Source organism: Schistocerca americana, chromosome 1 (assembly GCF_021461395.2).
Source record: "Schistocerca americana isolate TAMUIC-IGC-003095 chromosome 1, iqSchAmer2.1, whole genome shotgun sequence".
NCBI lineage: Eukaryota > Metazoa > Arthropoda > Insecta > Orthoptera > Acrididae > Schistocerca > Schistocerca americana.
Window position 1 is genome coordinate 377,327,471 of NC_060119.1, and position 20,224 is coordinate 377,347,694.

General features: G+C 39.5%; 1 protein-coding gene across 3 annotated transcripts in view; it reads left to right on the forward strand.

Moving 5' to 3' along the window:
* Positions 1–20,224, forward strand: part of LOC124600577 (dipeptidyl peptidase 3) — a 143,186-nt gene that overhangs the window by 33,289 nt on the left and 89,673 nt on the right. For all 3 annotated transcript variants that reach the window (XM_047136175.1, XM_047136174.1, XM_047136173.1), the window contains exons 5-6: positions 5,824–5,961; positions 15,832–15,975. In XM_047136175.1, the coding sequence (XP_046992131.1) occupies positions 5,824–5,961; positions 15,832–15,975 (282 nt within the window). The remainder of the gene's footprint in view (positions 1–5,823; positions 5,962–15,831; positions 15,976–20,224) is intronic.

Sequence of the window (20,224 nt, forward strand, 5' to 3'; positions counted from 1 at the left end):
TTGATGCCTGGTTGGGGTGGCTTCCCCATCTTCACAACTTAAAGGCAAACTAGCTGGTCACACCTCGACAGTCTTTGCTGCCTCATTAACAGCAATTGGGCACAGACTGTCGTACACTTTTCCGATTTGACAAAGATCTGATTCTGTTTCAGATTGTTTGTGGGAGTCTGACATGGCTTGGCATTGTCTTCAGTCGTGTGGATGCTGGACATGGTACACCACTGTGGGGTCTTACTTTCAAAGATGGCTTTCTGACCAGCCCTGTGAAAGGCCTACTCGGGGAGGCCGAGGTCCCTCCACTACAGATCAGGAGCCAACAACTGTTGCTCAACTATGCGATATACGTTTGCTGCTCCCATGAGCATCCAAAATTCAGCATCCTTTTCGCTCATAGGGTGCTCCTCCACCTGCAACTGAGGCCCAGGACTGGAGTCTTGAATGCAGTATGCATACGGTGTCTCTGCTCTGAACTCTACATTCCCCAACTGCTGCCTCTTGTCAGGGATCACTTGTGTATGCCCCCATGGTATGTACATCATCCTTGGATGTGTCTCAACCTATCCTTTATACCGAAAGACTCTGTTGACCCAATGTTTTTTTCGCTGCCTGTTCCTGACCAGCCTTCATGCATTTCTGGGTTCAGAAGTGGCATACACTGTTGGCTCTACAGTTGACGGATGAACTGGCTTTGCCTACACACATCCAAGGTACAGTGAAATATACTCTCTGCCAAACAGGTGCAGTGTATTCACTGCAGAGTTGGTGGCAATTGCTTGAGCTCTGTCTCTTTTGTTCTTGCGCCAACAAGATATTCTTAATTGGCAGTCAGTGTTGGAGGCTGGGAACACAGAGTGGTATGCCCTGGTCTCTGCAACAAACTGCAAACAATAAGGGGGACTATGACCATGTGCAACAGTCTTCCCTTCGTGCTTCTCGCAGGGAATATCGTTCTGTTGGCTTTTCATTGGTCACACTTGGCTGACCCATGGCCACCTCGTATGACATGAGGATCGACCTAACCGTTGATGTGGTGCCTTTCTGAAGGTGGCCCACATTCTGCTGGACCGCCCCAATTTGGTACTTTACAGTGAAACCTTACACTTGCTGGCAAACTGCCTCTGATGCTGGCAGACAGTGCCAAAGGGGCTGATCTGGTTTTATATTTTGCCTGTAAAAGTGGTTTCTGCCCCTCTCTGCGAGGTAAGGCACATTGGCCTTGTCAGCCTCTTGAGGAGTTGGAGGGATGCCCCGTTGCCTGCTCCAACCCAGGGGGCCCATGGTCGCCCTTGCTAAGTGGTCTGTCATGTCTCGTACCCTTCCCAACATTTTATTCTTTGTATTCTTTTATATCTGCTGTTGGTTTAAATCTTGTCGCCGTTATCTTTCCTGTCCATGTTGCTAGTTTTCTTGTTGTAATGGAGGGTGAAGACACACCAGACAGATGTAGAGGTAGCGTCTGGCATTGCATAATATGTACTGAGGGCCTCCACTGGTTTTTGGGCAGAGCAATTTGCCTGCCTCCACCCTCTTACTCCTCTCTCAGGACTCTTACTGGTTTGATGCACATAGGATGGAGGGACTGATCACCTTGAAGATTGGTCCCTTTAACCCAATATTCCAATCCTTTATGTCAAGACAAAATACTGTACAAAAGTTTACAGCCCACAAAAAAACAGAATTAAGTTTATGTATAGCACACACAGCTTGCCAGAATACAATGCATTCATACAGACTTTTGTTATATCTTATGAAAGCTATATCACATTAAGTTACATAAAAGACAGGCCCAGTAGTGATAGGAAAATATTTGTGGGTAACACAAAGCATTTGCAGCCCCTGTCAGAGAAAATGGGAACTGTGTACAATCTTTTAACTGAATTGCAAGCTGTCTGCTGTCCCTCACAACAAAAAATATTTTAAATGCTAACAAAATGATGTTATAGAGGTTGAGTAATAGCTCTGCAAGTAGTTATCAGAGTCTCCATGTTTGGAGAGTGCTGCTGTTACACAGCCTTGCACTGAATTAATGAATAATCACTAGAATTGCTAAAAAGTTCTTTACTTTACTCAATGACCATTCTGCTTTCATATCAATGGAGTTTTGTAGTGAAATCTAAAACTGACATTGTAAATGCATGATGTAATGAGTAAACACTTTACATAAGAGGAATGTAAGTGTTTTAGCATGTGAAATAATAAGTATAGAACAAGAAAGAAAGAAAAGAATAATATAACTTACATTGCACAGTGGTGAAGCAACATCAAATGATTATGCAAGTAAAAGTTGGGTAGTTTTAAACGTGATATTCCCAATAATATTGTAGGAAAAATGGGAGTCACGCTTACTGTAGATTTTGTACATTGAAAGTATTGGCATGCTTTAGCAATAAAAGAAATTATATTTTGATATGTTCAAAAATCTAAATTGTATGCTCTACCAAAAATAGTAACAGGTAATTATTTAGATTTAATGAGATTTTAAAATAATTGCAGTGGACGGTGCGTCCAGGTCAAGCATAAAATTACACCCTGTAGCGTGAGCAGACAAAAGTTAAACACAGGGAACTGTAGATGCCACTAACATGTCATGGGTGTAATGTGGACCACTTTCAAGATAAGAACATTTTCACTAACATCTGAATGCAGCTGTAAAATAGTGGAAGGTCTTTAAAGGAAGCTATCAATAATGCTTCCTCATACAGCCAGGAGTCTGATGTTTCTTAGTGTGCCCTGCTCATTGAGTGTCATTTCCCTGGATTTTTTTTCAGGTGGGCATAAATTTCTGTTCCCTCATATATGTCCATAAAATATCTGTTCTTCACTGTATGAACAATTACGAGGTTTTTTTCCATACTGTGCACCATGTGTGTTGGAAGTTATTTAGAATAAATGCCTTGACTAAAAAATTCACCTTTAGTATTGCTGCTATGTACACTTTTTGTACTTTTTTTTCCCCCTGCTTAATTCAGGTTTGTGACTGTTCGTGTTACGTTCATTCTGTGTAAAAATAAATTATTGAGTTTCAAATCATAACACATTCTTGTTTAGAGCTCAAATAACACATTATGGGCCCAGACTACACAGCTTGCCATTATCACATAAAACAGCAGTCTTTTTTGAAGCAAACAAAAATACTTGTGCCTCCATTATGTCAAGAAAGTTAACTTCAGGGCACAAATACAGAATGTCAGTGAGTGGCATCAGAGCTAACTCGTTGCCATTAATCAAAAACCTAAAAGGAAGAGAAATTACAACACAAGGCAATTTGCAATGAAAACTAATTGCAGTGTGAACAGTTGTGGCAGTACATAATGAGCATGATGAAAAATGAAGTTAAGATATGCACTGCAAGGGCTAAAATAATCTGAAGAGTTCAGCTTGCCATTTATGTGCATCTAGAGCACACTTCAACTATGAAAGAAGCAGAGGGTAAATTAAAACAAATTTAAAAGGACTTGGGACTTTAGCAAGGAGTAGGATGAACACTTTCAACAAGAAGACTGGAGACGTGTTTGTCTGTGGAAGAACGTGTTGAGAATAATTTCATTTTTAAACACATTAAAAGATTTTAACTTTTGAAGTGCAGGGCAATTGGGTACGATGTATTCTGGAGAAATCACAGCATGGCAAATTTCAACAAATGGAATGCTCGCAGACATGATGATGAAGTCCCTGCCAAGAACAAGACATCAGCTAACCAGAAAATTTGGGCTCGTTGGGTGAAGTACTGAGAGTCATCACTTCTATTGGGGGTGTTAGAAATTATCATTCAGAGTCGTTGCTTCCATTAGGAAGTTCAGCTTTGATGTTGTTGCTATGCATGCTTTTTGTGTATGTTCTTTTGTTTGGTTCAGATTTGTCATTGATAGTGTTACATTTGTTCTGCTTAAAAATAAAGTGCGTTATTCAAACTGTAATCACGTTTTCATTTAGAGCTTAGATAACATAAATGGGACTCTCTTGTATGGGGTGAGCCACGACGGTGAATTTACTTCCTATGCTACTTCTTTCTAAATCTGTGAGTTCCTTGTACCATATTTCCCATTTGTCCAAGTTAGCTAGTTTTACTGTCAGAGCAGTAGATCTTGTATTTGTCACCATTTTGTATTTGTCACATTTTGTGTTAATGTCATGTGTAACAGTGAAGGTTGCAATTTATGCATGGAATCTAAATTTTCTTTTTTAATAAAGGTTGCAAAGTTATCGAAACCTGGCTGTAGAAAAGGAACTTGACTGGTGTGACATATTGACTAAAATAATGTCTTATCACAGCGTGGTAGTTGATGAAACTTACAATTTGCCAATGTCTAAAATAAATTGGTTGCTACAAAATTTCCACATGAATTATCCAATTGTGATGCCTTTATGCTAGTAAGAGGAAATACAGACATTAAAAATTGCAGGCTTATATCTAATTTTTTTGCTTAGACTCTATACGATAGAGTAGTTATTTATATTTGTTGGAGGTGGGGGAAGGAATCACTCTGCAGGACATCAAAGAATTTGTGTTTGTAAGAATGGTTTAAATTACTTGTGCTATAACCAAGGGTGGTATGTGAAAAGTGTTTAAGAAACCTGGCTTAATGAGTGTCTAATTGCCACCAGCCTGATGTGTCTGCAGTTTTATTTCAAATGCTTGATGATTATTTGGGTAAGTAATCTGAAAGTGTGGGAAATAAGCAGTGAGTGGCAGAGTTATTGAATGAAGTTTTTGGGACCTGTCAGTGGTGGTATAAAAACATAATGTGAGCCTGCCACAACCCCTTTATAATCCTGTAATTTCCTTGAAACTTTTAGTGATAAAGACACTGAATTTTTATTTGGGAGTAGCAGAGCTCAAACTCCAACCCGACCATCCTGATTTAACTAGAAGAGTCTTCGCTAAATTGCTTCAGGTAAAGAGCAGATGTTTTCTTCAAAAAAGCCTTGGCAAATTTGGTTCCCACACTCTTGTCCATCTGCACTACTTTTCCACCCTTAATGATGGTGCTGTCGACAAGATATTAAATCCTAACCTTGATTCATTCCTATTTACCTTTCATTGCTGACAGGACTAATGCTAGGAACAACAGATTTTTTCATAGCTTGCAGGTGCGTCATTAATTATAAAACTCATTTGTGCTACTTTTTTATGTGTAGTCCATATCTGATATTCACTTTCAGTTGTTGGAAATGTTTTTTTTGCTGTTGCCTCAATGCTGAAGTTTGCATTAGTGTTTTGTTTTTCCTGAGTTAAAGTCACAGTTAGTGAATTTCCATATTCCGTGATTTCTTGTTGTCTCTTAATGCCCCTACTAAAGGAGATATATTTACTAATTGTGATAGATCAGCATTAAATTCTCTCTCTCTCTCTCTCTCTCTCTCTCTCTCTCTCTCTCTCTCTCTCTCTCTCTCTCTCTCTCTCTCTCTCCCCCTAGGAGTTCCCAGCTAATTTATATTAAAATTGTTTTTGGTCTTACTTGGAACTGTAATCTTTATGTAGATTTCATTCAGTGGCGATTCCAAAGTTTAACTTGTATTAAGTGGAAAAGCATGTTTCACACCTTACAAGTACATACTGCAATTGTCCAAACCTGAACTTCCCGTTAGAAGATTCGGGAGATAACACAGTGTCAGTCTGTCATATGAAGGTATAACTTCATTTTTCATTTGAAAGAAATTATGTGTTATGAATATCTGCCAATACTGATGTAGGGATCAACATTTGCCTCTCGTTTTTGACAGTGATATATTTTATCATCTGTTACATTTTAACACTGTTTCATTTTTTCATATGTGAAGTTTTCTGAAAGAGAATTAATTCTTTTACCTTATGATTTTCAGGGAATCACAACGTACTTTTCTTCAAATTGTACATTAAAAGATGCTGAAATGGTGAATGGTTTTCTTAAAAAGAATGAAATGGATGCCTATAATACCAGGACTTTCAAGTATTCAGAAGATGGGGTAACAGTTTTTGAGGTAATGTAACAGAAATTCATGGCTATTGACATGTATGTAGAAACACAGATTTATTTACAAGTTTGGGCTCAAAAACCATAAGTAGAAGAAGTTGTGCAGTATGAAAGGTAGAACTTGATTCTACTTGTCTTCATACTTCTTCAGTATAATGGATCACATCAGTGTCTGTTAATGTCAGTATAGCTCGAACATTAATTTGTTGTTAATATATTTAAAATTTTCACATTCATGGAGAAGTATGAAAACACTGCCAGATATTGGTCAACAGTAAATGCCATAACAACAGTTGTATGTAGATTGTTTTACTCAGCAACATTCTATTTTATTTCATGATAATTTCCTACTTTTATAAAGTAATTGAATTTTAAATTTGATTTCCTCACACACTGTGAATATTGGTGTAATTGAAAGGCATGCCAGCGTAGTACAGCCAAGTGCCAAGGGGGCTGTGCTGTTAATAAGTAGGGCCTATGTTGGTGGACATGTGCATATTTCTCCTAATTTTTCATTGATTCCTCATGACCTAAAAATCGGGATGGAGAAAGAGATAAATGCAGAACGGTTTTGAAGCTTATGAAAAAGACTATGATTTTTTAAAATCCTATGTTCACTGGCTCAAGTAAAAATAGTTTTTTGTTTTATGGGGAGTAATTTTTTATCCTCTAAATTACTGTGTGTCCAGAGATTCAAAGAAATGGGAAATGATATGTTGTATGATTTATTTTAATATTCAACATTGGCACAATGTAGATGTGATCAGATGGCCAGTGGCTACAATGTGTTCAGCAGTATTTGCTGCTTGCAAAAAGCTTTTTCATTCCTAAACATTGTCTCTACATGTTAGTACAAAGTGTGCTATTTGACACGAAGTTCAAATGTTTTTCGTCATAGTACTGGGAGAAGAGAACCTCCTTCATCTCATTCCTTTCCACTAATTTGGATGCAAGCAAATGACCCCAAAAAAGTTTGACCATTGTATCTGTCACGTTAGTGGAGTAGCAGTTGCTCACCAACAGAGTGATGTTCCTAAATGTAATTTCATGACTTTGGATTTGCTCTCAAGACTGAGAGTATGATGAGAGAGTTTTTCTCTTGAAACTTTCTGGCAGATTGAAACTGTTTACTGTACTGGGTCTTGAACTCATAATCTTGCCTTTTGCGGGTAATGCTCTTACTGACTGAGCTATTCATATATGACTTATAAAATACACTCACAGCTTCACTTCTGCCAGTATTTCTGTCCTATCTTCCAAATTTCTCAGAAATCTTCCTGCATACCTTTCTGAGGAAAACCTTTGCTTTCTATCTCTGTGTGCCAGCCTTGATACTCAGTGCCTGCAAGCCACCTTGTTGCCCTCGGCCGGCAGTGTCATTCAGATGCAGTGCTGGGTCAGCACACTGCTCTTCCAGGTGTTTTAGCTTCCCACACAGTGGAGCTGCTGCTTCTTACTGAAGTGATATCACAAGGCTACATGTACCCTGTTCCAATCTTCCCACTAAACAAAAAACCCCTACCAGTTCTAGGAATTAAACCTGGGTCCTTTGCATGGCAGACAGATGTGCTGACTTCACAGCTATGGAGGCAGGAGGACAACTTCTGTGAAGGTTGGAAAGGTAGAAATGAAGTTGTGAAAATGAATCAAGAGTCATCCCTCAAAAGCTCATTCAGTAAGAGCATTGCCTGCAAAATGCAATGTTTTAGCTTTGAGTCTTGGTCGAGACACACAGTTTCAATCTGCCAGAAAGTTCCAAATAAACACAAACTTTGCTACAGAGTGATAGATTCACTGTGAAGATTTTTCTCTTTCTCACAGCACATTGTGTGTGAAAAAAATGCAGTTAAACAGCAGATAACCTACCAAACAAAAGCAGGACTCAGCATGTCCACTAAATAAATTATTCATATAAGTCATCTTCAAAGTGGTATCATTGTACACTTTGACAAAGCCTTCACGCACCGTCTTGAATGTGATGTCAAGTTACATGCATGGGAGATTATAAATGCAGTAGCACCATTCTCGTAGATGTGGTTTCTCTTGGAATAAGCCAACAATGGAAAATGAATGAGTTTGAACATCACATGATTGTAGGCACACAACAGTTGACATGCAGTGAGAAATTGCACAGGCATCACATGTGATTAACTTTACTCTTAACAATGTTCTTGTGAAGTGCAGAGTCAAGAAAGCACTGAATATAATCATTGCTCAGGTAGGCTTAAGGCATTCACTGATAAGGTCCAGCAGACTCTAAATCTTACTGTATGAACCAATCAAGAGAAATCCGTGTCATATGTTATAGGACTTCTGTCAGGAGTTCTGAGGTCAGTGTCAGAACTTACTGACAAAAGATGACATGGCCCTATTTTCAAGGCTGTCACATGCCCAGAAGCCACTGATATGAAGACATCAGAGATCTGTACAATTTCACTATGTTGTAAACAATGCTTTCATCATAAAATAGCGTAAGAAGATTACGTGGAGTTCTAAACCACAGTAGAGTATGTGTCATTTATGGATCTAGAGGATTTGTGATAATAGCATTTATGTGTATTTTACAGTGATGTTGAAATTTAGCATTGTGGGATAGCGTAGTAAGATTTTAGAAAGCACCCACAATTAAAATGGTGGCTGGTGACTCCGCACAGCAGGAATCCAGTCATTACAAGATCGAAGTGCGATGTTAACATTGTCTTATACAGAAAATCCAGGATCGTATAATAACAATATTATGAAAAGGATAGATTTCGCTGTTATAGAAACGGATAGATTGCTACTCACCTTACAGTGGCAATGTTCATTTGCCGATTAGGCGCAACAAAAAGACTACTAAACACGTAAGCTTTCAGCCTGAAGGCCTTCTTCCAAAACACACACACACACACACACACACACACACACACACACACATTCATTCATTCACATGAACAGAAATCACACAAACGACCACTGTCTTTGGCTGCCAGGGTCGGGGCTGGCCCTGGCAGCCAGAGACGTACACACGTGTGTGTGTGTGTGTGTGTGTGTGTGTGTGTGTGTGTGTGTGTGTGTTCGTTCACTTGAATTTGTATTATGGATTGAGGATTGGTTATGTTTAATCTGGCAGCTCAGCCGTATAACAATGAGGCCTTCGATGAGATGACAGTCAGTTACCACTTAAAAATCACTGAGGAGTACTTGATTGAAAGTATGAAGCAATTTAACCACTTGACAGCCAGGAAACATGAGAAAATTTTATTACTCATACTGACAAATGGCATAACTTTAAACTCAAAGAAGCCCACGTGAGTTTTGAAGGCTCTCTTTTCTTGGTCAGCCTCATCAGTGTCAAGCATGTCCATAGTTGAGAAGTGCTTTCAAGCAGTCTAGGTCAGGCCGTTGTAGTTCGCATGTCTACCTGGGAGCAGCTGAGCAGGCATGGGAACAGATAGGCAGGTTGGGCAAATGACTGGTCCGCACGTAATCTTGGAGCCAGGCCGTAGCTTAGCTCAGGCAGCTGAGGATTCCCAAGCAGCTTGCACATACGCAGAACGAATGTGATCACAGATGATGCAGTTTCCTACTACAAAATACAGGCTGAAAAAGCTGCGCCAATATTTCAAAGTAGAGCAGTGATTATCAACTTGCTTTAAAATGTTCAAAAATGTAAAACATGTACATTTCACAAAACAAAATGATAGTATCCTATTAATGTAATGTTAGTGAGTCACAACTGGAATCTATGAACTCATACAAATACTCTGGGGAAATGCAGACAGTGTATAAAGGAGATTGCCTACAAATCAGTCATGTAACCGATCCTAGAATTTTGCAGAAGTAGTGTGGGACCTGTACCGAAGGACCAGCTGGAGATATTGAATGTACACAGAGAAGAGCAGCACAAATAGTCACAAGTTTGTTTGACACACAGGAGTGTGTCACTGAGATGTTGAAGGAAATGAACTGACAGGCTCTTGAAAATAGACGTACATTATCCTGATATAGTCTATTAACAAAGTATCAAGAACTGGCCTTAAATGATGACTCTAGGAATATACAGTCATTTCTCAAGAAAGTGTACACCATTTTTTTGAGCGTAATATCTGCAGCAACATTTCTGGTAGTGGTCTCAAATCTGTGCTCAGCGCGCTTTTGCACAGTGTGTTGATAAACAGTGTGACAGTATCGGTGTAAGTTTAATGTTTTGTTTTGTCAGTTGCGGTTTAAAATGAGTGCAAAATATCTGAAGTGTCATGAGTTGGTGTTCCTTATAAATTATCTAAAGGGACCAAAACTTTTGTAAGAAGCTGCTGCTAAAATTCTTAGAAAGTCAAAGACATAAGTTGTGAAGTGGGTCAAGACAGTGGGCTGTTCACGATAGATTGGCCTCCAATGTCTCCGAATACGAATTCAGTTGAAAATGTATGTTCGTATAATAAGATAAGCTGAAAGGTAGCCCAATATATACTTTGAAGCAGCTTTCATATAAAATCAGGATGATATTGAGAGAATATGCAGAAAATCTCGTGAAAAGCATGCCAGTAAGGTGCCAAGCTATAATTGATAATGGTGCCATTGGATTAACTATTTAGTAATTTTGCAGTTAGTAATAACATGTATTTTATATAATACTGCAGCAATAAAACATCAACAAGAGAATGAAAAAAAGAATGAAAATAAAACTTAAATTGCAAAGGAAATGCACCATATACAACAACAAAACCCAGTGCTCATACAAGCGTCTGCCAGCAGCAAAATGTGTCAATGGCTTTAGGAAGACTATGTAATGCTTTATAACAATAAATTGCTTCAGAAGAGTGTGACGTCACAACTGATCACATTACATTCATTTGAGCAGTTGTGATCTGGCTCATGCGCGTGCGCAGTTGAGTCGACCAGATTCACGCACGCACAACAGGCCCATATCTAGAGGGCAGAAGGGGGGGGGGGGGCAAACTGGAGTATCTGCCCTGGGCGGCTATTTGGGGGGGGGGGGGGGGGATAGGCCACCAAACTCATATTCTTGAGGAAAAAACCTCATTTCACAAGGCGTCTGGCATCCAGTGCACGTTGGTCTATCAATTATTCATATGATTTTGAAACACATCCCTGTCAGTTTTTGAACTATGTATTATTGCACCGGTTCGGAAATTCATAGACCCCGGGCTGATGCACAGAGCGGTCTGAGTTATAGTGAGGAAGTGGGTAGTCTCCATGTCACCCGTGTTTACATTTAGTGATTTTGCTGTTTCCTCGTTGTTTACTGCTCTCACATCAAATGAAAACAAAACAGATTTTTGTGACCAGGAGCTATCAACTTTATTAAAATACATTCACATAACTACAGAAGGCTAAAATATGTTATTAGTTTCAGATTTTATTTTATTTCCACTTTTCTGACAGTCAAGCATTAATCACCTCTCAGAACAATGAAAATATTTTTGTCGGTTTGCTAAATAAATTTGGCTTTTGTTAATCTTTTCTGTGGAGGCAGTCAATTTACTTGAAACAAAATGTTTAATTCTTCACTATTTGGTAGTTTCAACTGTTCACTGAATTTCAAGGGCAAGTTTTCATTTTCTAGCCATAATAAAGAATCAAACAGTACTGGCCCTCCAAGAATATTCACATCCCAAAAACCACATTGAAAAGCTTAACGTAAGGCCTTGGCCTACTTCATTGGGAATGTGGACGTACGAATGTGCACTTTTACCTGAATTATGCATTTTAGCGTGGGTCATGACATTCCGGTGCTCTTGGAGTATCCTCTGATGTCTTGTTTCTTTTATGACATAATGTAAGATCTTTTAATGTTTTACATGTACAAACAATAAGGGCTTACTGCGTCATTGTAGCGGCGCAAGCACTGTGACACCTGTTAATCTGGCAGCTGCTGAAATGAACCTGTTTCTAACAGGTCGTGGGAAAATATTGTGAATGGTGGTGTGAAAAACATTATGTTCTAAGTAAATTTTCTTTTATGCAAGACGAACTATGTGTGAGAATGTATGATGAATTTCTCAAATCACAGAGCGTTTTACTCTTATTTTAAAAATCAGCTCTTTGAGGATGACTGTTCAGAAGAATTTCGAGCCCAGAAGCTGATATTTATGTCGTTATTAAAAATCTTGCTGGCACACTTGTGTATCTTATGTGCAAAACAAGATCAACATTATATAAAAGCTTAGCTTGTCTTGCAGCTTATTAATCTTTGAGACCAATATCATATGTAAAAGCTTTTCTTTTCTTGTAGCAGTATTATGTATATTAATTTAAACCATTAACTTTTGTGTGTGTGTGTGTGTGTGTGTGTGTGTGTGTGTGTGTGTGTGTTTTCTACTTCAGTGTTGTTGCTATTGGCTGACTGCATCACAGGTCCTACACTCTATCTGCTTTCATCGGCTGGCGAGATCACGGGTCATGAGCTATGACTGGCTTACAAAAGTGCATCGCAATCTCGATTTCAATGCTGTGGAAAGTAACATGCGGAGTTGCGTGGAATTTGAATTTGTACTTTTGTAATATGAGAATATGCAGTACACGTGTTGCTACAACTCGAAGATCTTTCCGAAACATGTCCCCCCACCCGAGTTTAGTTTTTTTATAGTGCCAGGAAATTCTACGCCTGTGTATAAAACCATAACCATTCAAAGGATTGATAAGTTTTACAGTTGCAAGGAAAAGTATCCTGTCACTTAACACGGAAAAAATGTATTTTCACATGGGAGGAAGTGTATTTTTAACCGAGATTTCTGGGAAAAATCCAGCAATTTTTTTTCCTTGTCCGCATGTACACCCTGAGAGATGTAGATATTGAAGTATCACAAGAAGTTTCCTGGCAAGGTATTAGTTTTAGCTTTCAAGGAATGTGGAAGCCATGGTGACGATTATTTGAATGACACTGTGCTTCTACATATGTATATGAACCATGTGCTTCCTTCAGCAATTACAGCAGTTTTGCTGGGTACATGAATCCCAACATTGCAATAATTTTTTGTTGTTTGTTTCTGTATTTCAATTTAGATTATGAGAAATACATTGTTAGTATTGACATGGCTCTTAGCTTATTGTTATATTAATGCTCGAGCGGACTTGCCATTCTTTATAAATATTACCAAGTTAAAGATGTACGAGAAACATTAAAATAAACTTAATTATATGAGCTAAATCAGTGTTTCATTAAACAATAATAAAATAAACATTCATGACATTACTCTGATGCCGCGTGTAAGTGTTACCCCACAGTAATGACCCACTAGAAGCACTAAACAGTATACTTGTATCAGATCCCAACCACTAACTTACTCAGTTGCTAATTATCTTGCAGACAAGTGCCTCATTGAGGGATTGCACTGCTAGCTTGGAATCGTGAGTTCTTTTTTTGTATAGATCATAAATTTTTTATCACCTAGCTTGCTGTTTATTTTACATACAGTACTGCTGCTCACTTGTACGTATGGCGGCACAACTTACCACAGTATTAGCTGAAGCAATAATGGGGAAATAGACATGGGCTCGCAATTGTAAAACAACAATGGAATGGTACAAGAAAATGTTGTTTGTGGTTGGTGCAGTTTATACATACACTGTGTAATCAAAAGTATCTGGAGACCTGGCTGAAAATGATTTAAAAGTTTGTGGCACCCTCTGTAGGTAATGCTGGAATTCAGTATGGTGTTGGCCCACCCTTAGCCTTGATGACAGCTCCCACTCTCACAGGCATATGTTCAATCACGTGCTGGAATGTTTATTGGGGAATGGCAGCCCATTCTTCACAGTGTGCTGCACTGAGGAGAGGTATCGATGTCGGTCGGTGAGGCCTGGAATGAAGTCAGCTTTCCAAAACATCCCAAAGGTGTTCTATAGGATTCAGGTCAGGACTCTGTGCAGGCCAGTCTATTACAGGGATGTTATTGTCGTGTAAACACTCGGCCACAGGCTTTGCATTATGAACAGGTGCTCGATCATGTTGAAAGATGCAATTGCCATTGCCGAATTGCTCTTCAACAATGGGAAGCAAGAAGGTGCTTAAAACATCAGTGTAGGCGTGTGCTGTGATACTGCCATTCTAAACAACAAGAGGTACAAACCTCTTCCATGAAAAACACAACCACACCACAACACCACCGCCTCTAAATTTTACTGTTGGCACTACACACTCTAGAAGATGATGTTCACCAGGCATTTGCCATACCCACACCCTGCCACCGGATCACCACATTGTGTACCGTGATTTGTCACTCCACACAACGTTTTTCTACTGTTCAGTTGTCCAATGTTTATGCTCCTTACATCAAGTGAGGTGTCGTTTGGCATTTACCGGCTTGATGTGTGTCTTATGAGCAGCTGCTTGACTGTGAAATCCAAGTTTTCTGACCTCTCGCCTAACTGTCGTAGTACTTGCAGTGGATCCTGATGCATTTTGAAATTCCTGTGTGATGGTCTGGTTAGATATATGCCTATTACACATTTCGACCCTGTTCAACTGTCGGCGGTCTCTGTCAGTCAACAGACGAGGTCAGTGTGTACGCTTTTATGCAGTGCAAGTCCCTTCACATTTCCACTTCACTATCACATGAGAAACAGTAGACCTAGGGATGTTTAGGTGTGTGGAAATCTCGCGTACAAACATACGACACAAGTGACACCCAATCACCTGACAATGTTCGAAGTCCGTGTGTTCTGCGGAGCTCCCCATTCTGCTCTCTAACGATGTCTAATGACTACTGAGGTCACTGATATGGAGTACCTGGCAGTAGGTGGCAACACAATGCACCTAATATGAAAAACGTGTGGTTTTTTTTTGGGGGGGGGGGGGGGGCAGGTATCCAGATACTTTTGATCACGTAGTGTAGGTGCACCCACTTGAGGGTTAAGTTAAAAGAGGACCACAAAAGTGTACATTCAGTTCTTGTGTGTCACTATGTAGTGTCCATTTTAATGCAGCACATTCGACTTAACTGACCTGTTTACATAGTAGTAAATTTTTTGCCAATCTCTCTGCACATTGTACATTTCTATGTTTACAAGGTCTGCTGCAGTTTGTAATATGTCATTATTTTTTGCCTTCAATGTAGAATCACTGAAACTATTTCTATGTAACCCAAACCACAATAATTTTCTTTCCTTTAACAAGCTTTTTAATTTGTATAAGCTGTTTAACAATTTTGCTGTTCACCTGATCTCAGAATAGGCAAGTTTTTAAAATCTGCTGTTGCTATTGCTTTTGATATGACTGTTCACAAAATATTCGCTCTCATTATGGCTGATAATGTTTTCATTTTGTTCAACATCTATCTTAAAGGATGAGGAAATAATATAGATAGGAAAATGGTAACTAAAATAGGGAATCTGGCTGTGTTCAGTATAGGTGAGACAAAAGTCTATTGAAGTAAAATAAGTTATCCTAAGAAGATAATTGGTAGGAACAATGTTTGGCAATGAAGAAAGCTAGATCACCGTTTAGTGGTAGTGAATGTGGAAATGGCGCAAGAATGAAGTCGTGTAGAATAATAGTAAAATGCGTTATTGCAAGTAAACACTAATTGCTGGAAGTTAAATGAGTATGGAAGAGTAAAAATGTTCTGAAAAGCTAATATTGTAAAAATGGTGACATAATCAGAACTGTGAAACAAGTTCTAAGATTTTGTGACACGTATGATACACGTATTGACTTGTTTATGCTCACACCTTCTTACTGAAAACACACAGAAGAGATAAGTGCAAAGTTTACAGTACTGTACATGCACTCGAAGAAAACTCAGTCTTTGTAAGTGTATCGTGTATATTTCTGAGTTTATGTAAAGAGATCTGTAACTCAAGTGGTGAAATGAAAGTTTCATCTTTCAGTTAAGTTGATAATACTAATTATTGATTTCTTATTCTTTTGCAGATTCGTTTGGCTTCAGCGGATACAGGTGATTGCCCTGGTATCACATTAAATGATCAAGAGTATGAAGGATGTAAGTTTAGAGTTACCCGAGGTGATTACTCAAAGCTGATGGACCTTGTTATTGACAATTTGAATCATGCAAAAGTAAGTTTACTGTAATAATAGTAGTAGTAGTAGTAGTAGTAGTGTTTTACACTTGGAAAGCTTGAGTAGACATTAAGAGTAAACAGTGATCGTTTGGGAAACATATAAATCATTCTTTGTGGTGTCCAAAGTGAAAGCAGTGGCCCAGTGTGTCACTTATGTCACCATTGCCAATGCCCGGGATAAACATGGGATCATACATGTGACGTGGACTAGTGATAGAGCGCACACCGGCAATGTCAAATCATTCGCTCACCTTCTTCAAGGCCCGATACAACTTTCAGATTTTGTATAGAATTTACACCTAAGTTAGCAGCCCTCTTGATTGAACTATACTGAAGAGCCCTTAAACAAAACAAAACAAAAAACTGCACCTGGTGGTTGGAAGCAAGCACAGACCACATCCAGCTACAAGAAATGTAACAGAAGTGACCCACTAAACTATTATCAAATATAATTGATATCCATCTGTTGTAGAATCTGACATCACAATTGGAGCTCAAATGTAAGGAGGTGTAGTGACTAAGATCAGTCTTAGACTATTATGTTCCACACAGCTGTCAAATAGCTTGCTTGTTGGCCCGACATGGGAACAGTACCAAACATCTTGCCATGTTAAAGTTGGAGTAGCTGTCTTCTGTCCCAGGTTCAGACTCTAATAGCATCAGAGACAATCAGAGATCTGGATGACAGAATTCAGGATGCAATAATGCCGCTCTCCATGAATGTAGTAGTGGCACCATACAGAAGTGGTTAGTAATTGGCAGTGACATGCACAGATTGTGATGGCCTCTCAGATGATATTGATGCTTTAGCTGAACAGGTAAGTAAACTGCTGTCTCATTGTAATTCCATCAGTGACAGAGAACGCTAGTGCAGGTGGTTGTCTAGTTATTCCACGACTCGTCGGTTCTAAGTGGTGCAGAGCAGCCACATGGTGTATGCTTATATCACCAGAAACATGGAGATCAGGCACACAAATGCACTTCACCTTGCATTTACCCAAATGGCAACGAAGCGAGGTGGTGCAATGGTTAGCACACTGGACTCGCATGCAGGAGGACAACGGTTCAAACCCGGGTCTGGCCATCTTGATTTAGGTTTTCAGGAATTTCCCTAAATCACTTCAGGTAAATGACAGGATGGTTCCTGTGAAAGGGCACAGCCAATTTCCTTCCCCATCCTTCCCTAACCCGATGGGACTGATGACCTCGCTGTTTGGTCCCCTCCCCTGAAGCAAGCAAGCAACCAACAAACCAACGCAAATGGCAGCAGCATTTGGATGTAGGCATGTCTGATTGCCAAAGTTTCAGTTTCTCTTAATTACTGATCGGAAGACTGAACAAAAATTTCTTGAGGAGACTGGCTCAGACTTTTGCATTTATTCATGGACTTTATTCTACAATTGTCAGCCACCAATTTCATTTTGTGTTTCTATTGCAAACAAACAGTACACAACGTATGGTTCTGGACATGGAGCTGTGGTATGCGTTCACCTGGAATTTCATCATTGCTGATGTCACAGAGCCCATAATTGTAACCAACTTCCTAATACATAACCATCTACTACCAGATGTAGCGAGTGTTAGACTAGTCGATAACATCACTGGATTTTCAACAGCAGAAATAAAGTATGCCGAGTTGACTGAAGTTTCCAACTATAACCTGACAAACAGGTGCTCCGACAGAGGTATTTCGCAGTACCATGCATTATACCAAAAGACCAATGGTCCGGCAGTTATCCAAGGCATGGTGATCTTCTTGCTATTGCAAAAGTAGAATTTGACTTAATGCTTAGGGAAGGTATTATTTGCCCTTTTAGCAGTCCATGGTCATAACCTCTCAATCTAGTACCCAAGAAGTGGTGTGTGTGGTGTCTGTTTTGTGATAATCGTGCACTTAAAGCAAGGACAGTTCTGGACAGATATCCAGTACCCCTATTAAGAGATTACAACTATGCTCTACATGGGATCACTGTGTTAAGTACACCGGAGTGTGCAAAATCCTTTACACTAATTCCTGTGACAGGCGAATGTATTCCAAAAACGGCCATAATCATACCATTTGGCTAGTTTAAGTGTCTCTTGATGTCATTTGGTTTATGCAGCACTGCTTAGTCTTGGCATAGATTTATTGATTCTGTGTTGCAAGGGTTGTCATTCTTTTTTGCTTACCTATACGATCAAAACTTGGCGGAGGTTTTCAAGTGCTTAGAACAGCATGGTGTGTTGTTATAGTCCGTGAGACGAGTGATTGGTACTGACAGTTCCGGCGGGCAGACGGCGCTGTTGCCGAACGTGGCTCACAGCACGCGGCGCCCTGTCTGCTACACGCATTCTCTAGCAGCAGAAATAAAAGTGAGACAAAATACAAGTCGTATTGGTACGCGTGAATTCATTTAAAGTTGATGCTTGAAATATATTAACTCGAAAACTGATAAGAGCTATTTAGTACAAGTATCTAAGATGCTGAAACATAATAGTTATTTGTTAAACTTCACAACTGAAATGAAAACTGTTTTTGCAAGTTGTTGAACATTAGCAGTTTTGGTTTCCATCGTTAAGTATCAGCATTATTAATTTGTTTTACTACAAGCTACAGAATAATTGGTCAGTGTATTAAGAGTTATAATCTGAAGAAAGTACTCACAATATGATGATCTGGTTGTAGATCGATAGCAAACTCCCTCCTTACATTCCTGAATACGTTGTAGTTACTGTAATGGAAAAACACCACTCACATCACTGTCAGAATCTGATTTGACATTGTCTTTCTCAGCACTACTCGAACTATCACTGCTCTCTCCCAGATGTATAATTAAATTTTCGATGCATTCTTCCACAACCCCTTCGGTTTTGGCCGCCTCTCTGATGGCACTTGCAGTGCTGTTTACAATTTTAGCCCACGTCTCGCTTGTCACTTTATTGATAGCCGCTGGAAGGAGAGTTTCCACTTCAGAGATCGTGAATTTTTTATTGTTTGCAGCAATGTAATTTTTTATCTGCGCCCACACTCCTTCAATTGCATTGAAGTGACAGTGGTATGGAGGAAGCCGAACGATTTCGTGCCCGTGCCTTTTAGCAATCTCGTCAATTACATATGTTGGAAATTGGGGTTTCTTTTGTGCCACAATTTCGAGCAGTTCCGCCTTCCTTAAATCTTCTCTGAAATCTACTTTTCGCCGTTTCAACCACTGAATGATATCTTCTTTTTTTGTTGCCAAGGTTGGTGCCTTATCGTGAACAACGGAATGATAAGGCGCATTGTCCATAACAATCACTGATGGACTTGTCAGATTCGTCATAAGCGATGTCTCGAACCATTCTTGAAATACTACACTGTTCATTTCTTCATGGTAATCTCCCGTCTTTTTTGACCGAAACATTTTCAAGCAGTTTGGCACAAAACCTTTCGATGTTCCTGCATGTAAGACAATAATACGCCCTCCTTTGCCAACAGGCACTGCCATTGTCCCCTCGGACATTCCATCATTCCAGCCTCTATGTAAAGAATGGCTGGCATTGCCCCAAGTTTCATCCAACCACACTATACTTTCGAATTCCACACCCATGATCCTACGCAGAAATCTGCACCACCATGCAACTACATGTGTCCTTTCCATTAATATTTTGTGTCCGTTAAACAGTGAATAGCTGAAGCCTGTGTCTTTCAACACTGTACGCAATGAAAATTTGCTCCCTTTAAAAAGATCGTCTTTCTGAAGCGACACCTGTAATTTAGATAGTGGGATGTTCCCTTCTCTTATAATAGCTGTATATATGACGACGAATAGCGTCTTTCTGAAAATCGTCCAAAGCTGTCACCTGCTTATTTCTCGGTCGCTTGTTTCCTGGTGTGTGCAGCTTTGTTGTGCCACTCTCGTCACAATCTACATTATACTGTTCTTTCCCTATCTTTACAACAGTGTTCTTACTTATTTTCAATGCTGCTGCAGTTCTCTTCACAACCTGAACAACAGGAATTAAGGGCCCACCTTTGTCCTTTTCTTTCTCAAAGTAATCGCTCACAGAGCACACGAATTCACGGACCTGGGTGTGTAGCACACTTTTCTTCCTCCGTTTCACTTCTTGTGTTGGGCTGGCACTACCCGCCACACTAGACATTGTTTACAACGAAACATAAACAAAGAAACACTAAAAACAACAAAAACGAGATAAACTGCGAATTCAACTTCAGACAAACGACGAACGACCGCACCGCCTGCACGCGAGACACTGGTAAGTTTTAA